The sequence below is a fragment of the Cryptomeria japonica genome, chromosome 8, assembly GCF_030272615.1.
Source record: "Cryptomeria japonica chromosome 8, Sugi_1.0, whole genome shotgun sequence".
Lineage (NCBI taxonomy): Eukaryota > Viridiplantae > Streptophyta > Pinopsida > Cupressales > Cupressaceae > Cryptomeria > Cryptomeria japonica.
Genome location: NC_081412.1, coordinates 85560185 through 85581190, shown reverse-complemented (window position 1 = coordinate 85581190; position 21006 = coordinate 85560185). Strand labels below are relative to the sequence as shown.

At 36.1% G+C, this 21006-nt stretch overlaps 1 protein-coding gene across 1 annotated transcript; it reads left to right on the top strand.

Moving 5' to 3' along the window:
- The first annotated feature begins 18649 nt into the window (after positions 1 to 18649).
- Positions 18650 to 20356, top strand: LOC131038454 (RING-H2 finger protein ATL72). The gene has a single exon (XM_057970892.2). The coding sequence runs from the start codon at positions 19253 to 19255 to the stop codon at positions 20078 to 20080; it is 828 nt and encodes a 275-aa protein (XP_057826875.2). The 5' UTR covers positions 18650 to 19252; the 3' UTR covers positions 20081 to 20356.
- Positions 20357 to 21006: the final 650 nt, after the last annotated feature.

The window sequence follows — 21006 nt, the reverse complement described above, 5'->3', positions numbered from 1 at the left end:
ACTTGCAGGAAAATGCGGTTTTGTAACCTTAACTCATATTTCGGGATTTCCATATGGAGGGTTATCAATAAGATGCATGGGAACTTGTCCTAAGAAAGAAAGATACCTCAACATTGGCGGAAGAAGAAGACCTATTGGGCCCAAGTTGGACAGAGGGATAAACCTCCTCAGCCTTGACTAGAGAGAAAACTCAATTTTGGGGAAAGGGGGCTGTTTGAGAAGCAAGAGAATTCAAAGGATCAATAGAAGAGTCTTAAGAGGGACGATAATAATAAATCTGGTGTTATAATTTAGTCCCTTTCCACCAAGTAGTTTGCCTAGGACATTGAATGATAGAAGATCGTGGACACTCAAAAGTTATATGGCTCATTGTAAAAGATGACCCACATAAAAAACAATTCCAAAGGCAATTTGTTATATCCAAATGCCATTTCCAACATTTAAACGGATTTCTTTAAGGAACATCTTTGACAAATCCACCCTCACAAGAATTTTCGCACTAGAGACAATTTTAGCACAGAAATAAGATTTCTAAGAAAATTTTCAATTGAAGAAAGAATCAAAAGTCCAAAATTGGAGTGGAATGTTGGAGAGCCTAACTCAAATTGGAGAAATAAAGAAAGATTCAATGTGAGGATTTAAGTTTAGAAATTAAGGGTTCATAGCCAAGAAAGACTTATACCAAAAGTATGGCCCTTCCAAGAAGTGTTTTTGTGTGCAAGGGAGATTCACAAATGATCTAAAACCAACCTTTTGCGCATGGGCAGGTAGCATTGTCATTTTTCAAAAGGGGCTTCCAATGAAGTGACAACCATTCATGTAGCAATGAAACTTGACCAAATTTTTTGAAACATATAAAATAAGGCAACTTTTAGTCAATCTCCAATTTTAGTCATATTCTTCACAAGATCTAGAGCCTTCATATGCTCAGGATTAATTCTTCCTTCAACGTTGATACACATATTTGTCCTTGGAGAGTAAGGAGACAAAAAACATTTTCTTGTAGGGAGAAGCAATTAGGTTTGCTTGAGGTTGATTGCGAGATTTGGAGTTAACATCATTTCCACCACTATTATGTGGTAGACTAGAAAATGCTCAAGAATTTGCTCTAATGATAATGGGAGAAGCCACAACATCAAAAGGGGAAATAAATAGACGCATAGTGCTTGAAATAGTGGAACACATTTCACCATTAATAGAGAGATCAATGAGGGACAATATATGAGGATTAAACATTACATGGGCTTTATGAATAAGATGATGTTAGGGGAAATATCTTCCCTTTATTACAAAAGACCTTGACAAATGATTTGCAAGTTGAGGGTTTTGTGAGTTTTGCATGATGTCACTAGCAAGGCAGTGAAGAATTTCATGGGCTAAGAGATATGTGGAAACAACATCCTACCATAATATTACAACTATTAATAATAACTATTATATTACAATTACAATTATATGTTAACTTGTATTAATTGTAACATTTTTACTATATATATTAATTATTATGACTATTAATAGTGTACTTAAGTTATAGATTAAAATTATATGCCAATTATATTGCAATTATAATTATTCAATTCTCCATAATCTCCTTATCATAACTACACTCTTTTTCTAATATTTATATTTGGATCATTTATTTCATGTCATATAATGTACGACTCTTAATGGCACATGTTCTAGGTAAGTCCAACATGCTTGTACATTGTAATGGCAATAATAGTTACATTCCATAAAGATGCCCGTGTGTTATATGCATAGATTAGCATTTAATATTTCTCATTTGTTTGATGAGATCCACACACTTTTCAATAATTTATCGTGGTGGCTAAGGTTAGCATTGGGTGGTGAGAATGTTAACAGTTGTTGCTGTTGAAATATTTCTCTATATTTATTTATTATAGACTATGAAGTTGTTGCTGCCAACCTTTGGGCTAGGTATGGAGGAATTAAATCTACACATCAAAACTAGGAGCTTTGTCGATACACAAATAACCTTGCCAATTCTTCCTACCCACTATGTAGTTGTTGTTGTCAACCTTTGGGCTTGGTAAGGAGGAATTAATTTCTACACATCAAAACGAAGAGCTTTGTTGATATACAAATAACCTTGCCAATTCTTCTCACCCACTATGTAGTTGCTACTACCAACCTTTGGGCTTGCTAAGGAGGAATTAATTTCCACACATCAAAACTAAGAGCTTTGTCGATATACAAATACCCTTGCTAATCCTTCCCACCCACTATGTAGTTATTGTTGCCAACCTTTGGGCTTGGTAAAGAGGAATTAATTTCTACACATCAAAACTAAGAGAGCTTTGTTGATATACAAATAACCTTGCCAATTCTTCTCACCCACTCATGACTTTGCTTTGCACAATATTGTGTTTTTGGCTATTCATTTCATCTTAACAAAATACTCAAAAGGTGAGTGATTTGTATATTATATTGCAACTTTAGGACTAGAATTGGAGCTTTAGGTCACAAATAGACAGTAAATATTTGCTAAGTGTTGAGAGGTCCATAGGCTTATTACACCACCTAATTTTATTTTTTTGTGCTAGTTGGCTTTATTAATACATTTGTGACATGGTGGAAAGTGTCAACTTTCTTTAGCATCACCTTCCCATAAAAAAAATGGTATTGGAAATCTATGTGCAACATCCTTTCATGAAAGTCTAGATCTTTACCATACATATGACACTTTAATTATCACAAATAAATCTAATAGCTCATTGGCTCAACCCCACATAGCAACTTCCATGTACTCAACCTTATAATGAACAAAGAGACTACAACTTGTCGCTTACTCATCCAACCAATAACACCACCAAATAAATTAAACACATATCCATTAGTAGATTATTTGCCATTAATATCTCTCACCCAATTATAAATCATGAATATCCATTGAGTGCTAGTCCCTTGTAGAATCACTATGATAACAATATAGTACATGGAGGTATCTCACAATATTTTGTAACAAACTAACTACTAAAAGAAATTCAATGCAAAATTTTTAAACAACTTGCATAAAATAAAGTGCAACTATTTCATGTACATATTTTTTTTGAAAAGCAACATCTAAGTTTCTATTGCATGAACTTCCTTAACACATAAAAACCATTTGAAAAGAAAGCATGGAGCTGAAAAAAAACAAAAACTTATTCATATTTCTTATTTGATAAGCATTTTGCATCATAAAGAAAAGTAGAAAATGAGTTAAGAGTCTACAGTGATTTGCTTTATAGTCTGGTATCTTTAATAAGTCTGGTATCTTTAACAAGTCTTGACTTGATCTTCCTAGGAAGAGCATCATCAAGGTGCTTTTCCCCGCACACCTTCCTTATGGAAGTGGCCCTACCCTTCACAAGGGCGCATACACAAGACTATGTTTAATTGCCATTTGAGCTTGGTGTTTAGAATCTGCATAGCTCTAGTTGATCACACCCTATAGGTACCTCCTAACTAGTATGACCTTTTGACTAAATGGTGTATCTGATTCAAGTGAACTGACAGGCGTGTGTAAAACACTATGTCACCTTGGTGAAAGGTTTTGAATAGTTGCAAGCATGTTGAATGTGTAGTCATATTTCACCAGCCCACTCGACTTGTTCCTATTACACTTAAATTCCTAGTGGATTTGATATGGTGGACTTGGCCACTACAACATGCTATTGTTGCAGTTTAGTTTTTAGCTTTGCTTGATTTCTTGGTACATAGTTATGCTTATCTTATTAGCTAGATGATTCATACTTTAGATTTGTCATGGTCTCAATTCTTCCACTGATTAGAATTACTTCGTAATCCCCTGAAACGAGACTATACCCTAGTAAGCATAAGGCTACTCAGAATACCAACTATTGTGTATCATATCAAGTAAATTCAATATTTAATATACTTGTAAGAAGGTGCTTCTTGACACATTACATAAGTGCATGTAAGTGCATCCCTTGCACATGCATGCATCTCCTCTACACCCCTGTTAAAGCATTCTTGGACTTAATTTTCATGTCTTCATAATCCTCTTCATTCTGGTTTTGATAAGGTTTACCAAGTAGTAAAATAAATTCATTAAGAAATGAATTGACTTCAGCATAGTTGCAACTAATGAGGGTTTGAATACCTATAAAGTGCACAAAAGAGAGAGTGCATCACTGACAACAATAATATTCAATAAGCTCAAACTTTCATATCTTTTCAACTCTATTCAAGAAACACAACTTATGACTGTTGTGGTTTTGCCAGAATGAAGGTTTCTTTAAGCTTATTCACTATTTCTATTCTATATTGAATGTGGTTTTAGGTAAGAGTCAAATAACTTAATTCGTTTCGAATTCAAGAATTAGAAGATTAGGTTAAAGAACCTGCAATAATAAAATCATTCTTTTCCTTACTTCATATTTAAGAAAAATTAATATTGCAAGGTTTTGACAGTCTGATTTCTACTATCAACCTCTAAATGTTAGGGTCTTGTAAGTAATTTCAGAGCTCTATGGGAGTTAGTATTATGACTTCTTGAGTTAAAATTCAAGAATGAAAGCTAACTCTGCTGAGTTTCAACATTAATACATGTATGGATTCAAGAAATTTTTTAGAAAATACCAAAAGATACAGAGACATTCTCCAAGAACCACCTAACATTCTTGTCAAGATTAATGTAAAAGACATTCTTTTAAATGAATTGATTGCAACTAAAAATTATTGCATTAAGAGTTCATATTAAGAAAGGACTAAGTTGGAATGATTTATGCATGAATTTCACTGAGAATTTGCGACCTGAGAACATAATTCTCCCTGGATACTTGGATTTGAACTATGAGCTATGACCTCTGTTTTTGTTTTCTACCTTCTAATGTCCAACAACGACTCAACCCTAATGACTCAAAGGCAACATTGACAACAAGACCCAACTAGGTTACTAATCTCACAAGCTTATCATGGTGTCAATGGTAACTTTGAACTTATCATGTGTCTACATCCTCTCCTTGATGATACTCTCCCTCCTTTTTGAAGGACGATAGGATTTCTTGCATCCACTTAAACACACATGTAGTTAGCCATAAACTTATTACCATTCAAGTTTCATTGTAGTAAACCATTAGTTCACATAATTACTCAACCAATAACATTATTTCCAATAAAATCATGAAACCACTATTTACATTTAAGTTCATAATAAACATCACATTTCACATTGCAGCAAAGCACAATAAAAATGCTCATGAAAAAGAGGGATGTAACATATCCCTCCCCCCTCGTGAGTCATCATCCTCAATGATTAAATTTCAACATAAACATTAAAATGAAAATCATGTTTTGACCAAACATCATAAATAGTCTTTAACTATTGAAAACATTAAAAAGATAGGGAAACTTCTGATGAATCTCATCACAGTCCTTCTAGGTGGCACTATCCTCAAAGCACTAGTCCCACTGGACCTTACACTGATTGACCTTTTGATTACACAAGTGAATCTTACATAACTTGAGCACCTTGAGTGGCTCGATCATGACCACCCTTGAATCTTGCATCTACAAAGAGTTCCAATCAATTATGTGATCAAAGTATCATATATACTTCATTAGATAGGCTACATGAAATACATTGTGCTACTGGGTGAGAGCTAAGTTAGATCAATCTTGTAAGTAACTGGGTTGGCAACTTCTAGGACTTCAAACGGTCCCACATATCTTGGTGCTAGCTCAAAGGATTTCCCAAATTTAATTAAACTCTTTTGTGGTTTGACCCTTAGGAGCACTTTCTCTCCTACCTCAAACGTCCTTGGGATTTGCTTCACATCCATATAACTCTTATGTCGATCGTTAACTTCTGCTAACCTTTGTTTGACCAACTTAACTTGTTCTTCCATTTCCTAGAGCATCTAAGGACCGAGGGTTATCTTCAATATTATCCCAGTTAATAGGAGTTCTACACCTCCTTCCATACAATGCCTCAAGTGGTGCCACTTTCATGGATGACTGGTAAGAGTTATTGTATGTGAATTCTACTAAGGATAAATAATATTCCCAGTTGTACTGCTAATCCATCCAGTAAATCCTCAAAAGATCTTCTAACACTTGGTTAACCCTTTCTTTCTAACCATTTGTTTCTATGTGATAAGATGAACATGTTTAGCTGGGTTCCTAGGATTGCAAACAAAGTTTTCTAGAACCTTGATGTCATCTTGACATCTCTGTCTGATATGATTTTTTCGCACACCTTATGCAATCAAAAAATTTCCTGTATGAATTTGTGGGCTACAATAGGTGCCCCATATGTCAAGTTACCTGGTATGGAGTGGGCAATTTTGGTGAGTCTATCAAATACCACCAATGTAGCATTATGTATATTCTTAAACAACGAAAAACCCTGAACAAAGTCCACGCTTATTATCTACCATTTCCAACTAGGTACAACATTAGGTTGCAACAATCTTGTCAGGTATTGGTTTTCTACCTTTACCTTTTAGCACTCAAAGCAGCTTGCCACAAATCTTATGGCATCCTTCTTCATTCCTTTCCATAAATAAAGAGGCTTAACATCTACTAGAATTTTGGTGACCCTTGGATGTCCTAAATATGGTGTTACATGCACCTCTTTCCTTACTAATCTCCTCAATTACAAAGACACTAGCACATACATTCGGCCTTGGTATCTTAAAATATCGTCTAATTCAAAATTGAATCCCTCATGCATAAGATCCTGAGGATTAGTTTGGAGGGATTTCTTAACCTGATGGTAATATTCATCCCCTTCTAATTGTTGTAAGAATCGAGCCTTAAAATTAGTGCATAAGAAAACCATAGAACATATGTGTCTTCTACAACTTAGGGCATTTTCGACTCGATTTTCTTTCCCTTCAATATAGTTAATTTCGAATTCATAGTTTGAAATCAAGTCCAACCATGTTCTTTGACGAGTGTTAAGATTAGGCTGGGTAAAAATATATCTTAACCCTTGATAATCTAATCAAAGTTTGAACGACTTCCTTAACAAATAGTGACACCACATTTAAAGAGCATGCACAATGGCTACAAGCTCAAGGTCATGAGGTACATAGTTCTATTCATAATTCTTTAATTTTCTTGATTCATATGCAATCACTTGCCCATCTTGCATGACGACCCCTCCCAATCCTTCTCCTAAAGCATCTATAACTACTACAAAGTGTCCTTCAAGATCTAGCACCTTCAAGATTTGTGATGTTGTCAATTTTTCTTTAAGGTATTCAAAATCCTTCTAGTGTTTCTTGGTCCATTCAAACCATTTTCCTTTCCTTTGAAGTGGTTATGGGATGTGCTATTCATGAGAAATTAATTATGAACTTCCTATAGTATTCTAACAACCCCATAAAACTTCTCACTGCTTGTATGTTCTTTGGGGTTGGCCATTCTAATATGGCCTTGATTTTAGCCAAATCTACTGATATACTCTCAGCAAAGATAGCGTGCCCTAGATACTGTACTTGTAGAAGAATGTACATTTATATAACTTTTGATACAATTTATGTTCCCAAAGCCATTGTAATACTATATGTAAGTGTTATTCTTCATTCTTAGAGTATATCATAGTTTCATCTAGGAACACTAGGACAAACTTGTCAAGGCAATCTTGGAACACATTATTCATAAGATTCATGAATGATGTTGTGGTGTTTGTGAGATCGAAGGGTAATATTGTAAACTTGTAATGCCTATATCATGTTCTGAAAGTTGTCTTATGAATGTCCTCGTCTTTGAGTCTCAATTGATGATATCTTGACCGCAAGTCTGTCTTTGAGAATATTGCAGCCCCACACATTTTATCAAATAGATCATCAATATGTGGTAAGGGATATTTATTCCTTATTGTCACCTTATTCAATATTCAACAATCTATACATAAACAGAGGGTCTCATCCTTCTTCTTTACAAATGTCACTGGTGCTTCCCATGGTGACACACTAGGTCGAATTAACCCTTTGCCTAGAAATTCTTGAAGTTGTTCTTTTAACTCCATAAGTTCAATGGTTGTCATATGATACAAAGCTTTGGACACTAGCTAGTCCAACTTCAAGTACCAATTCGATTAAAAAATTGAATACTCATTTTGGTAGTAATACATCCCTGTAGTTTCAAAGATAAGGATATTTATTTGCGAAGGATTCTACTAGCTTACTATCCTCTCTTGACTCTAATCCACTATGAAAGGATGACTCATAGATCATGATGTCATCGTTTTAACTTGACTTCACCAAGTTCCTCTATCTCTCCCATTGTTACTACAAACACTTGGCACTATTTCCTTTCACTCAGTTTTAATTGCGTAGATGAGATTTGTTGTATCTTGACCTCACACTCGACAACTTGAAACATACCTTGTTACCAAAGTCATCTAGACATACTACATTTTCAACAAAGCAATCCACCTTGGCCCTATGTCTCCATTGCCAATTCATTTCTAGGATTACATCATAAGAGCCTAAGGGTGCTACATATAAATTGACCTCAATAGTAAAACCGAGAAGTTCAACCTTGGCCTCAAAAGACACTGCTCTAGTTGAGCTCTTGATTAGTTGGCATATTCTACTATCCAAAAGTTGGCCATAAAGCCAACCCTCTTTGGAAATATACTTAACAATTTTGGTGCAACAAAACTATCTGTGGCACCAATATCTTTAAGAACTGATATAGGATTCTCATATAACAGACCTATCGTCTCAATCAGAGTAATTCAAAACTTTGCTTGACTGTTATCTATGGCAACATGGATTTCCTGTTTAAATGCTACTTGTTGAGATGGTAGAGGATTTCTCTATTGTTTCCCCCCTTGATTCCTAGTTGGGCATTGGTTCACATAATTCTCACCACCACATGTGAAGCATCTTTCAGGTGGTCCTCTTTTTTGGTACCCTTGTTAGATGACTCCCCTTCCTTCCTAAAGTTGTTAAAACCTTTCTTGTTCACTCTGGCATCTTGCCCATTTCCTTTGTATCCCTTATCATTTTCCCTTTCTAAGTCATATTTCTCACCCTTCTTAAAGGGGTGTGAAGATTGTGTCCATCTAGCGTTTCTCTGATTCTTGTCCTTGATAGCATCATTTTTCCTAATCTTTTTCTCTTGTCTTACTGCTTTCTCATTAACCTCATCCATGGTAGTGGGTTTGAGGATGTCCACCACTTCGATGTTGATGTAGTTGTTAAGGCCCAAAATATATTTTTTGATTCATAATCTTTCATTCACTTGTTACTGGGGTACGTATTTCAATAGTTGGGTGAACTTCTAGTATTCATTGACTAAGAGTTCCCCTTGCCTCGAATCTTGAAAATCCATTACTACAAATAAGAGAAACCATTATGAATCGCACATGAGCATTCATTGATAGAAGAGATCAAACATAATGTTAATAAGTGGATATAAACTAACACGTCTAATGTCATATATCTAGCATACTTATCCTTTACAAAATAATCTCCTTTTTTAAAGAAAAATAAGTGAATTGCATAGATATTGGCATCCATGTTAACATACATTACAACATGATAAGTATACTTTTATCTCATAAATTATCTTGTAACTAAAATTCTACTAATAAGAGAAACCATTGATAATCACACACAAACATCCATTAATAGAAGAGATCAAATGTAATGTTAATAAGTGGATATTGTTAGGATAACCGGTGGACAACTAAGAGAGGGGGGTGAATCAATTGTCAACAGATTATATTAATCAAATCACTTTATAACCTTTAACCAGAGCACTTAAACATTGAATACCAGAATAGCAGAAACAAATACCGGTAAGCAATAAAACTTAAGAATGAAATAGAGAATTAACACAATGCAACCATACCACATAACACCATGATTTGTACTTGGAAAACCTGGTAAAGGGAAAAACCCTGGTGGGAAGCCTACCCACAGTCAGATGATAGTTCTGTAGAAAGTATGTGATATGATAAGGGGCTTGCACATGCAGGAAGGTATACTGCCTAGAGCGTACTGCTCATTATAAAAGAGTCTCACTAACTACAAAGAGGTTACAACCACCTCAAGATAATTAGACAACAATCCAGAAAAATGAACTGCTAGAGATAGCATCAACCATGTCTAATTACAGTCCTAGTTAAGCTCAATATCGGAGGCCTTTGACCTCTTACTTAAACCCAATTCGATCACCTATGATCGACCAAATCTCCTTCGCATATGATATTACATTCCACGACCATGACACATGATCTACAATGAGATCTTATATCAATTTATACAAACCATAAGGCCTAAAACAATTCGATCGACCACCTAAAAGATATTACAATAAGATCATTACATACATCCATATTAAAATGATATGCCATGTCGGCTTTAGAACAAAACAACAATAACCAATCCATAGAACATCCCAGTAACATGTAGAGAACACGTCGACATGATACCGGTCCAAAACCTAGATAGGTACCAGACCTAATCTGGGTCCACCACGCCAAAGTGATGTCTCCAATCAATTGAGGCACGATCAAGGATCACCTTTTGCATCTTGAATTCTATCTAGAAGTCACACCAACAACACTTAGCATTTGGTCAAGATTTATTAGTCAAAGCTCCGCCGGTTAAACCTTAAACCCTTACCGGTAACACAAGATCTTCTACCGGTAACTAAAACCTGTCTGCCGGTAACCAACTGTAGCGTCGTAAATTGTACGCACTTGCTAGGGTGGTACAATTTCATACCTAGTTTAGCACCCGCCTTGGCGCATTTTGCATTTTTGCATTGCATTTCCCCTTTAGCACTTAATTAGGTCTAAGGTTCTATTTTATCATCTTCCAGTTGGGCCCTTTCATTAAAGTGTGCCCCTTTTATTTTATTCTTCCAATACATCATTTAATCAAAAACCCTAATTAGGTCCTATTTTGAACTTGGGGGCTTGATTTCGGGGGTCAAAACATCTTGAAATCACCTGTAACTTTGGGATTCTCTCTAAAATCATCATATCCGATGGCCCTGAAAATTTGGTGAAAAGTTGTCGGGACCATGGCGCCCGGAGTGCACATGGTCCCATACATTTTTCCCAAAATTTTAGGAGCGCAATCCAATCATAAAATAAAGCTTAACCCCAAGAAATTGGCGGGAGATTCAATCTCTAGGTCGGCCAAAAGTTGAAATTAAGACCTAGGGTTTCATATATAAGAGCTCTCTTTCTTCATTTGAAAGGATCCGAATTTTTGGTTTCAAGGGGCCTTCTATGCAGCGAAAGAGTAGATCTTTGAAGACTTCAATAACATTCAACATCCATCCATCAAGCATTCATCAATTTCATTCATGCATTTAGGGCTTTGAAGACATTGAAGAGCAATAGGGGATCACCGACTGAAGATTGGCTTGTACCCCTCCCTTGGGGTTGGGTATGATTTCGTATTGTTTTCATGTCTTTGCATAAGCCTCATTATATCATTCGTATTCATACTTTAGATCACTTTGCATCTTGATTTGGAGCATTTACATTATCATTTACAAGCAATTAGGGTTTACTTTCTAGGTTGCTCTAGTTTGCTTACTTGCATTTTAGGATCTTGCACACACACTAATTTTACAATACAACTTGGCTATTCGTGGAGGTGGAAATCACCAAAGCGGGGGTTTGACTAAGGCAAAACCCTATATAGCCGCCCAACATACCTTTTCAGATATAAGTGCAGATTTCGGGATTTGGACGACGCCGCAAATTGCAGATCCGGCAGAAGTAGACAAAAACTGAGCTACACACCAAATTTCAAGGCAAAAGACTAGGATAGGGGCGTGGGGTGCCCTGGTCCTACCAGGACAGGGGCGCTGGGCGCCTTGGTCTTTCTGTCAGACAACAAGTTTCAGCATTTTTGACAACTTTTCACGTTGCAAAACAACAGTTTCAGGAGCAGAATCAGGACAGTGGTGCCTGCGCCCCCGTCCCAAACATTTTCACTCAGATTTTAACTCTGGGTACACATCTGCATTCTTGTCTTTGTGTTTACAGCTTTCCATTGTTTAATCTCAATTCTGCAATCTTGTTATTAGTTCATACTTGCACTTTGGGGTTAGGAATTGAACTTGCATCATTTTATCTTTCAATTACAACAAAGGAATAGAAACCCTAATAGGTAGCCCATGGCTCTCTCTTCCACAAAAACAAGTAGCCAATTGTGTGATACCTCTAGGCTCTTTCGTATTCCACAATGTGTGTCAAAAGGTAGGATTAGGGCATGTTAGCCTAGTCTTGCTTTTTCCCCTACACACCAACCATAACAGATAGTGTTGACATTAATGACAAAACATCAATGCAACACATAATCAATTCATCCATATTGCCAACAATCTCCCCCTTTGGTATTGATGGCAACATTAAATGTGAAAAACATCTAAGTACCAAGAAATGCCAAACAAGTCTCCCCCTGTGGAAGACAACCAACAATCTCCTGAATATCAATAACTCTCCTCTTGTTAATAATATCTCTGTAAAGTTCTGAATTTATTTTTCACATCACTATCTCTACCCCTTTGACATCAATGCCGGAAATTTGACAAAAATATCAAAACAAGAATATAAGCCTCTGAATCTGAAAGTTGACTACTCCCCCTTGAGCAGTAGCACCACTACATCAACCCAGAGCAAAGGATAAAGTTGATGATGCATACCGGACTGATGGTCTACTCCGTTAATTAAGTTTCTTCCGGAGGGGTAGATACCCCTAACTTATCTCTCAAATACTCAAATGATTCCTTAGACAATAGTTAGTGAATATATTTGCAATCTGCTCTTTAGTGTTCACATAAACCAATTTGACTTCCTTTTCTTCCACCATGTCCTTCAGAAAGTTATATTTTATTGATGTGTTTAGTCTTAGAGTGAAATACCGGATTCTTAGACATGTCAATAGATGCAGAGTTATCACAGTAGATAACTATCGGTTCACTAAAATTTACCTTGATATCCTTCAACATTTGCTTCATCCACAAGACTTGAGTGCAATTAGTTGCTGCTACAACATATTCAGCTTCTGTAGTAGATAAAGAAATGCATGACTGTTTTTTGTTGATCCATGAAACCAATTTCTTTCCAAGAAAGAAAGCTCCACCAGAAGTGTTCTTCTTGTCATCAGTATCTCCTGCCCAATCTGAATCTGTATATGCACTTAAAGTGAAGTTATCATCTCTAGAATACCATAAGCCATATTCTGTTGTTCCTTGCAAATACCGGAATATCCTTTTTACTACACATTCATGATTTTATTTAGGATTACTTTGATACCTTGAAACAATACTTACTGCATTCATAATATCTGGTCTAGTCTGCATTAGATATAACAAGCCACCAATCATAGACTTATACCTTGTTGAATTTACCGGTGCAGATGTATCTTTGATAGATAATTTCTCACTTGTCACCATAGGAGTACTTACCGGTTTGGAATTATCCATACCAAACTTCTTCAACAATTCCCTTAGATACTTAGGTTGACAGATAAAAATGCCATTGTCAGTTTGAGTAATCTGCAAACCTAAGAAAAATCTCATTTCACCAATCATGGACATTTCAAATTCATTCTTCATATTATTAGAGAATTCCATGCACAACTTATTTTCTCCTCCAAAAATGATATCATCAACAAATACTTCAATAATCAGAATATCATCATCAGTGATCTTATAATATAAATTACTATCAACACTACCTTTAGTAAAACCAAGCTTCAAAAGATATTTATCCAACCTTGCATACCAAGCTCTAGGAGCTTGTTTCAATCCATATAAAGCTTTCCTTAACTTGCAAACCATATCTTTATCATCTATCAGTGAAAATCCATCAGGCTTCTTAATATATACCTCTTCCTCAAGTTCACCATTTAAAAATGCACATTTAACATCCATTTGATAGACCTTATAGTTCTTATAAGTTGTATAGGCAAGAAATAGTCTAACAACTTCGATTTTAGCTACAGGTGCAAATGTCTCATCATAATCAATTCCTTCCATTTGAGAATATCCTTTACAAACTAATCTAGCCTTATTCCTTACAACTTGACCATCCTCATTTAATTTATTCCTAAAAACTCATTTAGTTCCAATAACATTCTTATTTTTAGGCTTGGGAACGAAAGTCCAAGTCTCATTATTCTCTATCTGATCTAATTCATCTTCCATAGCCTTTAACCAATGTTTATCTTTACAAGCTTCAATAACAGATGCTGGTTCAATTTGAGAAATAAGACGTACCTCTTCATTTGTCAGTCTTCTTCTTGTCATAACTCCCTTGTTCCTATCTTCAATGATTTGATCTTCAGAATGATTTAACCTTACATACCTTGGTGTCTTCTGAACTTTAGGTTCACCGTTCTGATCATCAGTTACAGTTGAATTTTTTGATTATACTGGTGTAACTGTCTTAGTGTCTTGTACCGGTTGAGGCATTGTCGGTTTAGTTATGATCATTTCCACCGCCAGTTCCCTGCCATATGATATAGATTGATTTCTGTAATGTTCATCCACTTTCACATTTGTGCTCTCCATAATTTTCTGCAATCTTTTGTTATAACATCTATATGCTTTGCTTTAAATTGAATATCCAAGAAATATCCTTTCATCACATCTAGGATCAAACTTCCCAATTGAATCATCCCTTTTGATATAACATTTACTTCCAAAAATTCTAAAATATTTAACAGTAGGTGTATGTCCAAACCATAATTCATAAGGGGTCTTACCGGTTTCACCTTTGATGTGAACTCTATTGAATGTGTAGACTGCTGTACTCACTGCTTCTCTCCAGTAGATGTGAGACAATTTGGCTTCCATCATCATAGTTCTTGCTGCATCCAAAATGGTTTTATTCTTTCTTTCCACTACTCCATTTTGTTGAGGAGTCCAAGGTGCAGATAACTGTCTCATGATTCCATTTGTCTCACAATATCTGTTAAATTCATGAGAAGTGAACTCACCGCCTTGATCTGATCTCAGACATTTGATTTTCAATCTAGTTTCTGTTTCTACCTTTGCTTTAAAGATCTTGAATTTCTCAAAAGCTTCAGACTTCTCCCTAAAAAAAGTCACCCACATCATTCTAGAATAGTCATCAATTATGAACATGAAATACCTATCACCTTGAAAGCTTCTAGTCCTTGCTGGACCACATAAGTCAATGTGAATCAAATCAAGTACATCATTAGATTTATCATGTATGCTCTTAAAAGAAGTTCTAACTTGCTTTCCCAACTGACATTCCTTACATACCGGATTATGAGGCTTTATAATCTTAGGTATATCTCTAACTGCCTTTGTTGAACTGATCTTAGCAATACAATCAAAATTAACATGACACAACCTCTTATGCCATAACCAACTCTCATCAATATGAACAATTAAACATGTCTTATTACTAGTGTTCAAGTGAAAGATATTACCTCCAATCTAAGTACTGGTTGCAATCTCCAAACCAGTTTTGTTAATGATTTTGCATTTTCTATCTTTAAATTGAAGTTGGAAACCCTTGTCCACCAATTGACCAACACTTAAAAGATTATGCTTTAAACCTTCTACATAATAGACATTATTAGTATTATGCTTGCCATCCAGAGAAATAATACCTCTACCTTTGATCATACATGCTTTGTCATCTCTAAATCTGACTTGACTGCCATTGTATTCTTGCAGGGACATAAATTATCTTTTATTTCCAGTCATATGATGTGAGCATCCACAATCAATTACCCATTCATCCTTGTCTTCAACTTTTGCTGTCAGGGCCTTTTCTTCATTCTTGATAGCTGGTTCCGGTTCATCTTCCTTTAAAGCATAGAACACCCATTCCTTTCCATTGCCGGATCCACTAGCAGAGTCATCACTTACTCCTTCCTCATCCACTATGTAGCATTGTTTACTTTTCTTGAATCTATATCTGTTCTGATTAGGCTTAAATGATTTCTTAACTCTTTCTTCAAATCTTGCATTCCTTTCAGGACATCTAGATGCAAAATGACCAATCTTATTACATGCAAAACATTTAAAAGATGTTTTTCTTTCATACTTACTTCTTGTCGGTCCTTTAGGTACTCTTCTAGCAAATAAAGCTTCAAGTTGCTCAAATTCTTCATCCTCTTTCCTCATATCTTCCAATTCTTTTGCATATAAGGCTTTCCAATCACTTTTGCTGGTAGATGATGATGCATGAAAAGAAGGTTCAGACTTTGCAGCTCTAGAAGGTCCAAATTCTTCAAGCTCAAAAGCAGATAATTTCCCAATCAGAATGTCTCTGTTAATTGAAGTGTTTTCCATTGTTCTTAATTCACTAACTGCAGTTGCCTTCATCGTGTAAGCCAGTGGAAGAGCTCTCAAGACTTTGGAAACTATTTCATCTTCACTTAGAGATCCTCCACAACATTGAATTCCCATGACAATCTCATTTACTCTTTCCATAAATGTAGTGATTCTTTCATTATCTTCCATCTTCAAGTTCTCATACCTTACCCGATAACCATCAAGTTTAGCAATTTTTACAGTAGGATCACCTTCATTCAAAGTTTGCAATTTATCCCACGTAACCTTTGCTAATGATTTATCAGTCAATCCCATGATTTGCTGATCAGTAAGTGCACACAAGAGGGCTTCTCTAGCTCTGCAATCATTTTCAATATTCTTGTCTAGGTCTACAGGAGTAGGATTGCCAGATGCCGAATCATAAGGTGTATATCCTTTCTCAGCGATCTCCCAAATATCCTTGCCAAGACATCTAAGATGAGTCCATTCGGATTTTCCATATCCCATAATTTGTTCCATCAAGCTTAAAAATTTCTCTTCTAAAAATAGTTGCCGGTGGATTTGAAGTATTAGCTGCCATAGGATCTACCTCAAGTGGTTAAGCTTCTGCAAAAGAGGACCAAAGATTTGATACCAACTGTTAGGATAACCGATGGACAATTGAGGTTGGGGGGGGGGGGGGGTGAATCAGTTGTCAACAAATTATATTAATCAAATCACTTTATAACCTTTAACCGGAGCACTTAAACATTGAATATCGGAATAGCAGAAACAGATACTGGTAAGCAATAAAACTTAAGAATGAAACATAGAATTAACACAATGCAACCATACCACATAACACCATGATTTGTACGTGGAAAACTCGGTAAAGGGAAAAACCATGGTGGGAAGCCTACCCACAGTCAGATGATACTTCTGCAAAAAGTATGTGATACAATAAGGGGCCTGCACATGCAGGAAGGCACACTGCCTACAACGTACTGCTCATTACAAAAGAGTCATTGACTACAGAGAGGTTACAACCACCTCAAGATAATTGAACAACAATCCAGAAAAATGAACTGCCAGAGATAGCATCAACCATGTCTGATTACAGTCCCGGTTAAGCTCAATACCGGAGGCCTTTGACCTCTTACTTAAACCCAATTCGATCACCTATGATGGATCAAATCTCCTTCGCATATGATATTACTTTCCACGATCACGACATATGATCTACAATGAGATCTTACATCAATTTATACAAACCCTAAGGCCTAAACCAATTCGATCGGCCACCTAAAAGATATTACAATGATATGTCATGTCGGCTTTAGACCAAAACAACAATAACCAATCCATAGAACATCCCGGTAACATGTAGAGAACACGTTAACATGATACTAGTCCATAACCTAGATAGGTATTGGACCTAATCCGGGTCCACCACGCCAAAACAATGTCTCCAATCAATTGAGGCACAATCAAGGATAACCTTTTGAATCCTGAATTCCATCTAGAAGCCGCACCAACACCACTTAACATTTTGTCAAGGTTTCTCAGTGAAAGCTCTGCCGGTTAAACCTTAAACCCTTACCAGTAACACAAGATCTTCTACCGGTAACCAAAACCTGTCTGCTGGTAACCAACCATAACAGATCGTGTTGACATCAATGACAAAACATCAATGCAACACATGATCAATTCATCCATATTGCCAACAGATATAACTAGCATATCTAATGTCATATAGCTAGCATACTTATCCTTTACAAAAGAATCTTTTTTTTAAAGAAAAATGACTAAATTGCATAGATATTGACATCCATGTTAACATAGATTACAACATGATAAGTATACATTTAGGTCATAAGTTATCTTGTAACCAAACTAGTACAAATAAGAGAAACCATTACTAATCTCACACGAACATTCATTGATAGAAGATATCAAACATAATGTTAATAAGTGGATATAACTAGCATTACTAATGCCACATACTAGCATACTTATCCTTTACAAAAGAATCTCCTTTTTTAAAGAAAAATAAATGAATTACATAGACACTCACATCCATGTTAACATAGATTATACAACATGATAATTATACATTTAGGTCATAAGTTATCTTGTAACGAAATTAGTACAAATAAGAGAAACCATAACTAATCTCACGGAACATAACATAATTAAAAAAACATGCAAACACTCATTGATGGATAACGCAATCGAAAAACATGCCATCATCTTCATCCATGATGTGCCACCCCATCGCTTCACATTTAGACTATACTACCGATAGAATGTAACTTATAAATACTCTATAAAAGACCATACTACCGATAGAATGTAACCTATAAATACTCTATAAAACTGAACCGATGCATTCTATCGACCGCATAGACAACGCCTCCCTTTACCTCACCCTCTTTTAAAATTGCTGCCTTCAACTGAAAGAAAATTAAATTCTCTGTTGCTGCATTTAATTCTGTTGCTGCATTTAATAAGCTCAAAAGAGACTCGTGACCAGAAAGTTAGTTCCTTGTTCTGCAGTTCAAGAAACCTGCAATATTCCTGTCCAACAATTGGTGCAAAAGCTACAGGCCAAATCGAATGGGGACATAACTCCTCCACCCACCCCAACAAATAGAACATCAATCCACCATCAAACTCGCCCCTCGAGAAAAAAAAGAAAAAAAAGAAAAAAAAGGAAAAAATCGAGACAAGAAACAACAAACCCACACCAAATCCGAGGCAAAAATAGATCAGGTGTGGGTCATGAATTATGAGTTTTTCCAGACCATGGGGTCGAACGACTCCTGTTCATCACACCCACGTCACACCCACTGAATTCCAACCCCACAAATTCCCTCCGCCCTAGAAATATTTCGCCTCTTCCGCCATTTCAAACCGCCGCCAAACGAACCCTAGGGTTTTGGTTCACCTGTAAAATTTCTGCCGCAAAACAGAGCCCTAGGGTTTCCCTGCTGTAAAATTTCTAATGAAGTCGATGTACAGAGTCTTCTGGGCCTTATTAGCGCTGACATGTTTTTCTTCTTCTTTTTCTGCTAGTTTTCATGGAAGAAAGATTTTAGATTACCCAGAAATCACAAATTTTTCTTCTTCTGGAAATTTTCATGGAAGAAAGATTTTGGATTACCCGGAAAGCCTTCAACCCTCATTAGCCCCCAACAGGCCTTCCATAGATCCCAATTTGGTGCTCATTTTAGCGGCTCTTCTCTGCGCTCTTTTCTTCGGCCTGGGCTTAAATCTCATGGTCCGCTGCGCTCTCTGCCTCACTTCTGTTCTCAGAGTCCCTGCCATGGCGGGCCGTGGTCACATGACGAGCACCGACCATGCGACCTCGGCGGTGAGCACGGGGAGGGCTAACACGGGGCTGAAAAAGGCGGTTATCGACGCCCTTCCGCTCGTTGCGTACGGCGGCGCCGCCATTAGTGGCGGCGTCGACAATGGTGGCGGCGCCGACATTGAGTGCGTTATTTGTTTGAGGGAATTTGTTGAGGGGGAAAGGGTCAGAGTGCTGCCCAATTGTGCGCATTGTTTCCACGTGGAGTGCATTGATAGGTGGTTTGTTTCGCATTCTTTGTGCCCCATTTGCAGAACTCGTATGCCCGAGAGCTTGGAGAAGAAAACGGCGGCGGCTAATGTGCCTGCCAATGTGCCTTGCAGCAATTGCGGCCGCACTAATGGCGATGAATCTACGGCTCCGGATGGGTCCCAGAATGTTGGGACGCAATCTGCGCCATCCGATTTGGCTTCCTGTAGTGGCACTGGTTCGAATGTTGTGGCGGAGGGGGCTGTATCGTAGCCCCTTTGCCCCTTCTGAGCAGATTGGACTGTAAATTATGGTGGTGGGTGTACATATTTTAGGTTTAGATAGATTGCCGAGGAGTTAATTGGGTGCATGAGAGCTTCTGGTGAGATTTTCTGGACCAATAAACTGGATACAATATGAATACACAGGTTATATGAATACACAGGTTGATAATGTAATTTGAATACACAGGTTGAATTATCAAAGGAATGTAGTTTTTCCAAAGGAATGTAAGTTTTTTCAAAGTAATATAGTTTTTAGACTGCAAAATTTGTTTTGTATCAAGATTTGGATTACATTCTTTTATAATTATGATTAATGTTTCTGAATTTGATTGTGTTGTTTTTGATTGTATGATTAATGCTTTCAAATTGTTGATGCAAAAACCTACACACAATCAAATCCAGAATATTAATCATAATTTCATGAATTTTAGAAAATTGATGTATTTGAGATAATCTTTAAACTTAATTTTGAATTAATGTAATTTGTGTCTAATATTAATATTCAGATTGAATGTGCCATTAATATTTAATATCTACATTCAACTATTCAACTGTATCTAATATCAATACACAGGTCAAATTATTGCATATATCTAATTTTGAAGTTTTTATTTCTTAAAATTTATTTTGTATTCATATCTAATTTTCAGATTCAACTGTATCTAATATTTACAGCAATAAATTATTGAATATATGCAATTTTTAAATTTGATTGTGAGATTATATTTTGATAGCTATCATTAGAATAATAAAAAATTATAAAAATTAATTTTTTTTTTTTAATCTTTCAACTTATTACAAAAAGTTCTATTTTGTATTAAATTTTTCAATTTTTTCAATGACGAGTATAGCTTTTCTGAAAAAAGGATAAATGAGTCTTCACCTTACTTCCTTTCTGTTATGTTTTTCCTTAAT

Excerpts from the sequence above, each read along its gene's own strand:
- LOC131038454 (XM_057970892.2), top strand. The coding sequence starts at position 19,253 with ATGAAGTCGATGTACAGAGTCTTCTGGGCCTTATTAGCGCTGACATGT.